The sequence below is a fragment of the Heterocephalus glaber genome, unplaced genomic scaffold, assembly GCF_053883595.1.
Source record: "Heterocephalus glaber isolate CG9 unplaced genomic scaffold, H.glaber_assembly_v1.0 deba00000331, whole genome shotgun sequence".
NCBI classification, from domain to species: domain Eukaryota; kingdom Metazoa; phylum Chordata; class Mammalia; order Rodentia; family Bathyergidae; genus Heterocephalus; species Heterocephalus glaber.
This window is the reverse complement of record NW_028258142.1, coordinates 25254764-25266715: the sequence shown is the minus strand read 5'-3', so window position 1 is coordinate 25266715 and position 11952 is coordinate 25254764. Positions and strand designations below refer to the sequence as shown.

The following is an 11952-nucleotide window of genomic DNA, read 5'->3' as shown; positions in this document are numbered from 1 at the left end:
AAAAATTGGAATAGATGGTCTCTACCTCAAACTGATAGAAGCCATCTATGAAAAACCAACAGTCAATGTCCATACTAAATGGTCCAAAACTGAAATCCTTCACACTCAAATCAGGAACAAGACAAGGATGTCCACTATCACCACTCTTGTTCAATATAGTTCTGGAAACATTAGCCACGGCAATTAGACAAGAGAAAGAAATAAAAGGAATAAAGATAGGTAATGAAGAAGTCAAATTGTCATTATTTGCAGATGACATGATACTCTATATAGAAGACCCCAAGAACTCCACCAAAAGTCTTCTAGACTTAATAACCAAATTCAGTCAAGTAGCTGGTTACAAGGTCAACACACAAAAATCAATAGCTTTCCTCTACACCAATGACAGACTCACTGAGAGAGAAATAGGGCAAATAATTCCTTTCACAATAGTATCCAGAAACCTGAAATACCTAGGAATCAAGCTAACAAAAGAAATCAAAGACCTCTTCTCTGAAAACTATGGCACTCTGAAAAGAGAGATTGAAGCTGATATCAGAAAATGGACAGACATCCCCTGTTCCTGGGTAGGAAGGATTAATAGAGTGAAAATGGCCATACTTCCAAAACTGTTATATAGATTTAATGCAATTCCAATTGAGATCCCAGCAGCATACTTCATGGACCTTGAGAAAACAGTCAAAAATTCATTTGGAACAAGAAGAGACCCAGAATAGCAAAAGCAATTCTAGGTAACAGAGACATGGCAGGGGGTATCACGATCCCCAACCTGCAACTATACTACAAAGCTACTGTGATAAAAACAGCATGGTACTGGCAAAGAAACAGACCTGAGGACCAGTGGAACAGATTAGAAGATGCAGATACAGTGTCAGACACACTCAGCCATCTCATCTTCGATAAAGGAGCCAAACACTCTCACTGGAGGAAACATAGCCTCTTTAATAAATGGTGTTGGAAAAATTGGGCTTCAACTTGCCAAAGATTAAAACTAGACCTGTATCTCTCACCATGCACTCAACTAAAATCAAAATGGATTAAAGATCTAAATATTAAAATAGAAACTCTGAACCAGTTGGAACAGAGGTTAGGTAGAACCCTTGAAGACATCGGTGTAGGAAAAGATTTTATGAACAAAACCTCAGTTGCCCGTGAACTAGCACAATCAACAAATGGGATCTCTTCTTATTAAAAGGCTTCTGCACAGCAAGAGAAACCACCAGCAGTGTGAAGAGACAACCCACAATGTGGGAAAAAATCTTCACCTGCTCTTCCTCAGACAAAGGTCTACTATCTCGAATCTATAAAGAACTTAAAAAGATCAGACCTCCCAAATTTAAAGACCCAATCCAAAAATGGGCATCTGAAATGAACAGACATTTCTCAGACAAAGAAGTAGAAATAGCAAATAAATACATGAAAAAATGTTCAACATCACTAGTCATTCAAGAGACGCAAATGAAAACAACACTGAGATTCCACTTCACTCCAGAAAGAATGGCTGCTAGCATGAAATCAACCAATAACAAATGTTGGCAGGGCTGTGGGGAAGGAGGAACCCTGCTCCACTGCTGGTGGGAGTGTAGACTGATGCAACCACTGTGGAAATCAGTATGGAGATACCTCAAAGAACTAGGACTGGAAGTCCCATTTGACCCCACTATTCCACTGCTGGGGATCTCCCCCAAAGAATTAAAAGAGTCATACCACAGTGATATATGTGCACCCATGTTCATAGAAACACAGTTTGTAATAGCTAAAACTTGGAAACAGCCCAAATGCCCATCAACAGGAGACTGGATAAAGAAAATGTGGGTTTTTTAATAAAATGGAGTACTACTCACCCCTAAAAAATGAGAAATTAGAGACATTTATAGCTAAGTGGATGCACATTGAGGCAATACTCTTAAGTGAAATAAATAGGACACACATGAATAAATACTGAATAGTTTCTCTGGTGTGAGAAACTGAAAGTGTAAGTAAGGACTAAATGTATAATAGGTAATGTGAAATAGGAAGAAAACGGGCAAAGGGGAAGGAAGTGGGAGAGCTAGGGGAAAAGGTAGAAGGGAATGGGATTAATATGAGAAAATAGAAAAATAGGATCAAAACCTTTGTAAATAGGGAGAACTGGAGGGGTTGAAGGGAGGGCTGGGCAAGGGTGAAAAATAAGAACCAAGAGAGATTATGCAAAGGTGCAAATTTCCAATGATGAATGTCATTATATTGTATACCTAAAATGTACCAATGATTAGAATGAATAATCGATAATGTAAAATAGGAAGAAAAGGTCCAAAGGGGTAGGGGTAGTGGGAGGGGCAGGAGAAAATAAAGAAGGGAAAGGAAAAATGCTGAGAAATGGAAAAAATGGAAATAAAGTCTTTCTAAATAGGGAAGGCTGGAGGGCATGAAGGGAGGGCTAGGAATGGGGAAAAAATAAGAACGAAGATGCATTATGTAAAGGTACAATTCCCAATGAGAAATGTAATTGTGTTGTATACCTACAATGTACCAATAAAAGAATTTAATAAAAAAAAAAAAAAGAATGATCTGGGCAGAAGAACCATGGGAAATTATTGTTTCATGTTTTATATTATTCAATATTAACATTGAAAAATATTACTCTTAAAAAATAAAAGTAGTCTTCCTACCCAAAACCAAGGGATGTCTTTGCATTTTCTGATATCCCCTTCCATCTCTTTTTTTAGAGTGCTGTATTCTTCAGAGTAGAGGTCTTTGATTTCTTTCATTAGGTTGATTCCTAAGTATTTCAACTTTTTGGATACTATCTGGTGTGAGAAAATGAAAGTGTTAATATGGATCAAAATGTATAATAGATAGATTAAAATATATATATATATAATACATAGGCTGCCATACCACTGCCCCAGAGCACTGAGGAGGTGGGCCTCATGGGCAGCTGTACCAACACCCCAAAGTACCAAGGAAGTGAGCCACGTGGGTGCCAGCAAACACACATACCCCTCGCTGTGCCAAGCCATTACCTGAATCCACACTGCAAAGTTGCAAGGGTCATAAAGGACATTGTTCTGAGCTTGAGAAGATAGAGTAGAAGTGAACAACAGAAAGGGGGCCTCTCTGAGGCCCCTTGATGAAAATTAAAGCCCACTGGAAAAGTGAAGAAAATCTCTGCAATACAGGCACACCAGACCATCTTAGTAGGAGGAGCAGTGGTGTGGAACAGACCAGCGTGGCTGCAAGCAGATCCCAGCCAGGGCCCCACCCCAACCCCAAAGGCTGGGGCACACAGGTCCAAGCAAAGGGCCTGCCTGGAAAAGAGCTGCACAAGCACACAAGCAACAGCCAGAGGTTTGCCCCAAAACCATCAGTAAGTGCCCAAGACCCTAGCCAAAAGCTTGGGTCACACAACAGGAACTGGGGTGCACAGCCCCCAGCCAAAGGCCCTCCAAGACAATAGCTACATAGAGGCCCTAGCCAGTGGCACACCTAGATACCATCCCAAGTGTGCACAGGCCCAAGCCAGAACCCCATCCAGACAATAGGTCAGCTCAGGGATCCAGAAGGCCACCTTTCTAAACTCAGGTATTAGTGTACTGGTGAGCAGCAGAGAAAAGACAGCTCTGTGGCTTGCTGAGAATTGAAGACCACTGGGTAAGCGAAAAGTTGCCTCAACAAAGACACAGCAGGCTACATCTGTTGAAATGCGAAGACACGTAAACAAGTCTCAAACCCAGATTTCCAGATCACCTAAGGTAACCCCAAAGGGAAATGAGATGGAACAATCTGATACTCAACCACCTGGACTCCCTGAACTGGCAACAAAAGAGGATCTGGAAAAAATGAAATCAGAAATAATTACTCAGATAACAGCAAAGATTGTGCCCATAGTGCAAGACATGATTCATAAATCTAGAGCAGGCACAGATAAAAAAAATAGAGGAGCTGAGGAACATGATGGAATCCCAACATAGGAAACAAATGGAATCCATAAAACAGATGCAAACAGATTTCCAGGAGATCAGAAACTCCACTGAAAGTTTATGCAGCAGGCAGAGCACGCCCCTGCCCCACAGCATGGCCAGTGCTCAGGCCTGGCAGTCGATGCGAGCATCTGTGTGGCGAGAAGATGGTGGCGGCGGGAAGGAGCCAGAGCAGTAACAAGTCCCATTGAAATGGGGTGCCATGGCCCGCCATGGCCTGCAGTATATTTTTGGAGATTTTAGCCCTGATGAATTCAATCAGTTCTTTGTGATGCCTCGCTCTTCAGTTGAGCTCCCCCTATACAGCGGAACAGCTCTGTGTGGCACTCAGGCTGCGGACGAATTGCCTGATGGACAAGAGTATCAGAGAATTGAGTTTGGTGTCAATGAAGTAATTGACCCCAGTGATACTCTGCCAAGAGCCCCATGCTACAGTATTTCAAGCACATTGAACCCTCAGGCCCCTGAATGTATTCTTGGTTGTACAGCTTCCAAAAAGACCCCTGATGGGCTAGACCAGGAGGTGAACTTCAGCTCCCTTGACCGCCCATACCCGGACCTGGCCCTAGCCTTGGTCAGCAGCTCACACACCGAGGTGGAGGCTCTGGAGAACGCTGGTGGCCCAGGTGGCCTGGGACAGAGGAAGCGGAAAAAGAAGAAGCAGCTGCCGGGGTATTACAGTTACCTGAAAACTGGGGGTGACAAGAGTATTTCCACAGAAGCTGTGGTCAACGGCCATGCCAACTCAGCTGGCCTGAGCAGGGTGGCTGCCAAGGATGCCGAGTTTATGGGTGACATGCTCCCGCCAGTTTCACCCAGGACTTGTGACAGCCCTCAGAACTCCACGGACTTCCTCAGTGACACTGTGCCTGATGGTCCTTACCCTGGAGCACTCAACAGCTCTGCCAGGACTGTGGGGCAGCCCAAGGGCTGCTGTGGGCCTGACTTTGAGCAAGCCTGCCTCCCCGCAGACCACCTGCTAAGGACAGCTGTGGCTCTGCCCTGCACTGCTACCAATACTACTGAGAACCTTGGCATCGCCAGTGGACAAGTACTTGAATCCTTGAGTGTGGGCACAGCTGCCAACAGGGAGCTGCACACTGTGGAGAGCACAGACTCGAATGCAGCCAAGCTGGAATGCATGCCACCTCCTGCCAACAGTGCCCTCCTTGCACCCATTCCCATTAACCAGCCTCCCAAGTCCTGGGCCAGCCTCTTTCATGATGCTAAGCCCTCTTCCTCCTCACCCGTGGTGTATGTGGAAACTAAGTGTTCCCTTCCTGCCTCATCTCCCCTGGTCTCTGAAAAGCAGGTTGAAGTCAAAGGTCTTGTTCCAGTTTCAGAGGATCCCGTACCCATGCAGATCGCAGAGTTATTGGAGAATATAACCCTAGCACATAAGCCAGTGTCATGGCAACCCTGTAGGCGGATCAATAAAGGAAACTGGTGCTACATTAATGCTACTGTGCAGGTGGTAGTCACTTGCCCTCCAGTGTACTACCTCATGAAGTTCATTCCTCTGTACTCCAATGTGCAGAGGCCTTGCACGTCGACACCCATGATAAATAGCTTTTTTCAGCTAATGAATGAGTTTACCAACATGCCTGTGCCTCCCAAGCCTGCCAAGCTCTTGGAGATAAAATCATGAGGGCCATCCATCCTGGAGCTGCCTTTGAGCCCACATACATTTACAGACTCCTGACCGTCATCAAGTCGAGCCTGTCTGAAAAGGGTCGACAGGAAGATGCTGAGGAGTACCTGGACCTCATCCTGAATGGCCTGCATGAGGAGATGCTGAGCCTGAAGAGGTTCCTCTTGCCGGACAGTGAAAAACTCACAGTTTCCAATGGGCCCAGACCGGGGATTTAGCTCAGTGGTTCCAGCGCCTGCCTCGCAAGTGCAAGGTCCGGGGTTCAATCCCCGGTACCCCCCCCAAAAAAGAAAAAACAGTGCTGAAGGGAACTGGGAACTGAATCCAATGGGCCCAGAAGCCCCTTGACCAACAACGAAGAGCAGCAAGAGCAAGGTGAAGGCCACGAGGAGGAATGGGAGCAAGTGGGCCCCAGGAACAAGATGTCAGTCACCCACCAGGCGGATTTCATTCAGATCCCAATCACCAGCATTTTTGGTGGACACATCAGGTCGGTGGTTTACCAGCAGAGTTCGAAAGAGTCTGCCACCCTGCAGCCATTTTTCATGTTGCAGCTGGATATCAAGTCTGACAAGATATGCACCATGGAGGATGTGCTCGAGAGCCTAGTGGCAAGAGAATCTGTCCAGGGTTACACCACAAAAACCAAGCAAGAGGTGGAGATCAGCCGGCGGGTGACTCTGGAGAAGCTCCCTCCTGTCTTTGTGCTGCATCTGAAGTGCTTCATGTACGAGAAGACTGGCGGCTGCCAGAAGCTGGTCAAGAACATCAACTACCCCCGTGGACCTGGAGATCAGCAAGGAACTGCTTTCTCCAGGGGTTAAAAATAAGAATTTTAAACGCCATAGGACCTACAGGCTCATCGCAGTGGTCTACCATCACTGCAACAGCGCCACAGGAGGGCACTACACTACCAATGTCTTCCAGATTGGGCTCAACAGCTGGCTGTGCATCAACAACCAGATGGTCAAGGTGATCCAGCAGTACAAGGTGCTGAAGCCCACCGACGAACGCACCGCCTACCTTCTGTATTACCGCCGCATGGACCTGCTGTGACCGAGTGTGCCCGAGTGTGTGCCTCCAGCCGCCTTGTAGGGTTCCAGCTCACTGACTTCCTGCCTCGTTACTGGCTCCTTAGAGAGACTCTCTCTTCTGCAAAAGTGAGCTAGAATGGAAAGATGTCATGGGATTTGTGTGCAACATAGTTTATGTTGACTTCTTACTTCCAAATCAGAATCATTTGGTTGAAACAGACTGTTGCTTGATTTAAGAAAATACACCAAAACCTGTAATTCTGAAATAATGCTGATTCCTGATAGAAGAAAGTGAAACTTGCATTTGATTCCCAGTTTAATTGCTTAATAGAATAAATCTACACCAGCAACTTTTGTAAATTTGTGAAAATGAATTTTATCTTTCCTTAAAAAATATTTTTTAGTCCACCACACTTTCCTCCCCTACCCTTTAGTTTTTGATAAATGATAAAAATGAAGCAGTGATGAGAGAAGACATAGTTCTTACTTCAAAGGAAAAATAAACACAAAATAAAAAAATTTAAAAAAAGAAAAATAAACACAAAAATAAGTTGCTGGTTAATAACAGGAAAAATACATTTTAATAGCTGTGCAATGAAACACTGCCTACATACATGTTGCAGATCAAATATTTGGAGTTAAATGATGTTAGTCCACATAGATGGGTGATTGTAACTTTATTGCCATTAAGATTTCAAATTGCTTTCATGCTTCTGTGTACACATAATGAAACATTGGAAAAACACTGAAAATTGGTATTTCCTAAAGTCTGCTCTCTCATTCTGCTGTCTGCCCCTCTAGTGCTGCACCCCACTTGTACACAGTTAGTGATACTTAGGAGTACAAAGTTGTCACCCATCAATAAAATCACGAAGTTGCTTTAGGAAAACAAACAAACAAAAAATGTTTATGCAGTAGAATGAGCCAATGTGAGGACAGAATTTCAAATATAGAAGATAAGATTTCAATTAGGGACCAATAAAAGAAAAGTTGCTTTAAAATAGTAAGAGACCATGAGAAATCATTCCAGCAGCTGCTAGACAATGCAAAGAATAACATAAGACTGATTAGAGTCAACAAAGAAACAGGAGAGAGTGCAGATGACATAAAAAACTGTTCACAGAAGTGATGGCAGAAAACTTCCCAAGCAGGGGAAAAGAACTTGACATACAGAGAAGGGAGGCATATAGGATTCCAGCTAGCCTTGATCAAAAAAATATCTACACATAGGCATATAATAGTTAAGGTTCCAGAAACCCAACAGAAGAACAAAATTCTACAAATAGTTAGAGAAAAGAAACAAATCACATACAAAGAAAAGCCCATCAGAATCACAGCAGACTTCTCGATGCAAACCCTCAAGGCAAGAAGAGCTTGGAGTAATGGATTCCAAGCCCTAAAGGAAAACAGCCTCCAACCCAGATGGATGTACCCTGCAAAACTATCTTTCAAAATTGATGGAGAAATAACATACTTTCATGACAAACAGCACCTTAGGAACTTCATAAATACCAAACCAGCACTCCAAAAAATTTTAGACAATATCCTAGGGAAAGACAGCAAGGATTACAACCCCAGGAAGCAGACCAGAATGAATCCAGAAGGCATGACAAGAAATTAAACGCAAAGGGGAAGAATCCAACAAAAAGAAAAAGTCATGACAATGATAAGTCAATACGCATCAATTATAACCATCAATGTTAATGATCTCAATTCACCAATCAAAAGAAATAGACTGGCAGAATGGGTCGAGAAGCAAGATCCAACAATATGCTGCATACAAGAAACACACTTGACTTAAAAAGAAACTCATAGACTGAAAGTTAAAGGGTAGAAAACAATACTCCATGTGACAGGAACCTGAAAGAAAGCAAGAGTAGCTATCCTCTTTGCAGATCAAGTGGATTTCAAACAAAAATCTGAAATACTTCTGGTTCCAAGAATTTCAGAAAAGGGACAGTCAACCTGTATGTATGAATCTATTGTGAATATGTGTTATCATTTCTCTTAAGTAAAAATTGAAGAACAGATCTGTTGGTTCTTAACAGTAATACAAGAAATTTCTATATTGTTTTCCAAAATGGTTTTATCATTTTACATTCACATTAGCAATATTAGAAAGTTCTAACTGGTTCACACCTAAGCTGACATTTGTTCTTTTAAAACTTTTAACTTCATCTCCCTAATGAGTATAATAAATGGTGTTGGAAAAATTGGGCTTCAACTTGCCAAAGATTAAAACTAGACCTGTATCTCTCACCATGCACTCAACTAAAATCAAAATGGATTAAAGATCTAAATATTAAAATAGAAACTCTGAACCAGTTGGAACAGAGGTTAGGTAGAACCCTTGAAGACATCGGTGTAGGAAAAGATTTTATGAACAAAACCTCAGTTGCCCATGAACTAGCACAAACAATCAACAAATGGGATCTCTTCTTATTAAAAGGCTTCTGCACAGCAAGAGAAACCACCAGCAGTGTGAAGAGACAACCCACAATGTGGGAAAAAATCTTCACCTGCTCTTCCTCAGACAAAGGTCTACTATCTCGAATCTATAAAGAACTTCAAAAGATCAGATCTCCCAAATTTAAAGACCCAATCCAAAAATGGGCATCTGAAATGAACAGACATTTCTCAGACAAAGAAGTAGAAATAGCAAATAAATACATGAAAAAATGTTCAACATCACTGGTCATTCGAGAGATGCAAATGAAAACAATGCTGAGATTCCACTTCACTCCAGAAAGAATGGCTGCTAGCATGAAATCCACCAATAACAAATGCTGGTGGGGCTGTGGGGAAAGAGGAACCCTGCTCCACTGCTGGTGGGAGTGTAGACTGGTGCAAGCACTGTGGAAATCAGTATGGAGATACCTTAAAGAACTAGGACTGGAAGTCCCATTTGACCCTGCTATTCCACTGCTGGGGATCTTTCCCAAAGAATTTAAAAAATCATACCACAGTGATATATGTGCACCCATGTTCATAGAAGCACAGTTTGTAATAGCTAAAACTTGGAAACAACCCAAATGCCCATCAACTGGAGACTGGATAAAGAAAATGTGGTTTTTTTATGAAATGGAGTACTACTCACCCCTAAAAAATGAGAAATTAGAGACATTTATAGCTAAGTGGATGCACATTGAGGCAATACTCTTAAGTGAAATAAACAGGACACACATGTGTAAATACCAAATAGTGTCTCTGGTGTGAGAAACTGAAAGTGTAAATAAGGATGAAATGTATAATAGGTAATATGAAATAGGAAGAAAAGGAGCAAAGGAGAAGGAAGTGGGAGGGCTAGGGGAAAGGACAGAAGGGAATGGGATTAATATGAGGAAATGGAAAAATAGGAACAAAATCTTTGTAAATAGGGAGGACTGGAGGGGTTGAAGGGAGGGCTGGGCAAGGGTCAAAAATAAGAACCAAGAGAGACTATGTGAAGGTGCAAATTTCCCATGATGAATGTCATTATATTGTATACCTAAAATGTACCAATGATTAGAATGAATAATCGATAATGCAAAATAAGAAGAAAAGGTCCAAAGGGGCAGGGGTAATGGGAGGGGCAGGGGAAAGGAAAGAAGGGAAAGGAAAAATGATGAGAAATGGAAAAAATGGAAATAATGCCTTTTTAAATATGGAAGGGTGGAGGGCGTGAAGGGAGGGCTAGGAATGTGGAAAAAATAAGAACGAAGATGCATTATGTAAAGGTACAATTCCCAAAGAGAAATGTAATTGTGTTGAATACTTACAATGTACCAATAAAAGAATTTAATACAAAAAAAGAAAATAAGCAAGATCGAACAATATGCTGCATACAAGAAACACACTTAATTCAAAAAGATACTCATAGTATGAAAGTTAAAGGGTGGCAAACAATACTTCATGTGACAGGATCCTGAAAATAAGCAGGAGTAGCTATCCTCTTTGAAGATTAAGTGGATTTCAAACCAAAATCTGAAACATTACTGGTCCCAAGAATTTCAGATAAGGGATAGTCAACTTGTATGTACAAATCTATTGTGAACATGTGTTTTCATTCCTCTTAAGTAAAAACTTAAGAACAGAACTGTTGGTTCTTAACAGTAATACAAGTAATTTCTATGTTGTTTTCCAAAATGGTTTTATCATTTTATATTCACATTAGCAGTATTTGAAAGTTCTAACTACTTCACAACTAAGCTGACATCTGTTCTCTTAAAACTTTTAACTTCATCTCCCTAATGAGTGTATAATATGATCTTGTTATTGTACTGATTAGTATTTTTCTGATTCTAGTGTTGCACACCTTTCCTTGTGCTCTACTGGCTATCATCTTCTTGTGTCTACTTTTTAATTGGATTGTCTATTAATGAGCTATAAGAGTTCTTTATATATTCTGGTCATAGGTTATATGTATTATAAATATGTTCTGGTTAAGGACTACTTTTCATTTTCTTAACGATGTCTTTTAAAGTTCTAAATTTTGATAGAATCTCATTTATCAATTATTTTCTTTTATACATCATGTATTTTTTATCCTAGGAAATTCTTGCCTACTCTAAATTCATGAACATTTTCCCTTATAATTTCTTCTTAAAGTTTTAAAGTTTTAGTCTTTCATATTTAGATTCATAGATCCTTTCAAGCTATTTTTATGTATGGAAATAAAGAGTTGAGGTTAATTTTTACATACGGATACCAGGTGTTTTAGTACCATTTGTTGAAAACATTATCTTTTCCTCTGCTCTTGAGTTGAGCTTATGTTCTATAAAGTGTTAATGTTAAATAATCTTTCAAAACTCAGTGGACCATATATGTGTGGTTCTATTTCTAGATTCTCTGTTTTATTCCATTGATCTATATGTCTTTCCTTACACCAACATTGCCTTGATTACTGTGGCTTTAGAGGAAGTCTTAAAATTAGGTAATAAATGTTTTCCAACACTGTTATTTTTTTTCTTTTTACTTTTCTAGGTCTTTTGTACTCCTACATAACTTTTAAATTTCAATATCCAATTCTTCATTTATAGCAAGTATACATAGACCTGAATTTTTATATATGCCTTGTGTTTTCTAATCTTACTAAATTCAAATACAAGTTATAGGGGCTCCTAGAGATTTCTTAGTATTTTCTCTGTAGATGCTGGTGGGAGTGCAGACTGGTGCAACCACTGTGGAAATCAGTATGGAGATACCTCAAAGAACTAGGACTGGAAGTCCCATTTGACCCAGCTATTCCCCTGCTGGTTATCATCCTCAAAGAATTAAAAGAATCATACCACAGTGATATATGTGTACCCATGTTTACAGTCTGTAA

General features: G+C 41.0%; 1 protein-coding gene across 1 annotated transcript; it reads left to right on the top strand.

Annotated features, from left to right (window-relative positions):
• The first annotated feature begins 4164 nt into the window (after positions 1–4164).
• Positions 4165–6669, top strand: LOC101710268 (ubiquitin carboxyl-terminal hydrolase 10-like). The gene is given in 4 exon segments (XM_087190250.1): positions 4165–5581; positions 5584–5812; positions 5954–6389; positions 6391–6669. Coding segments are annotated over 4 exon segments (2361 nt in total).
• Positions 6670–11952: the final 5283 nt, after the last annotated feature.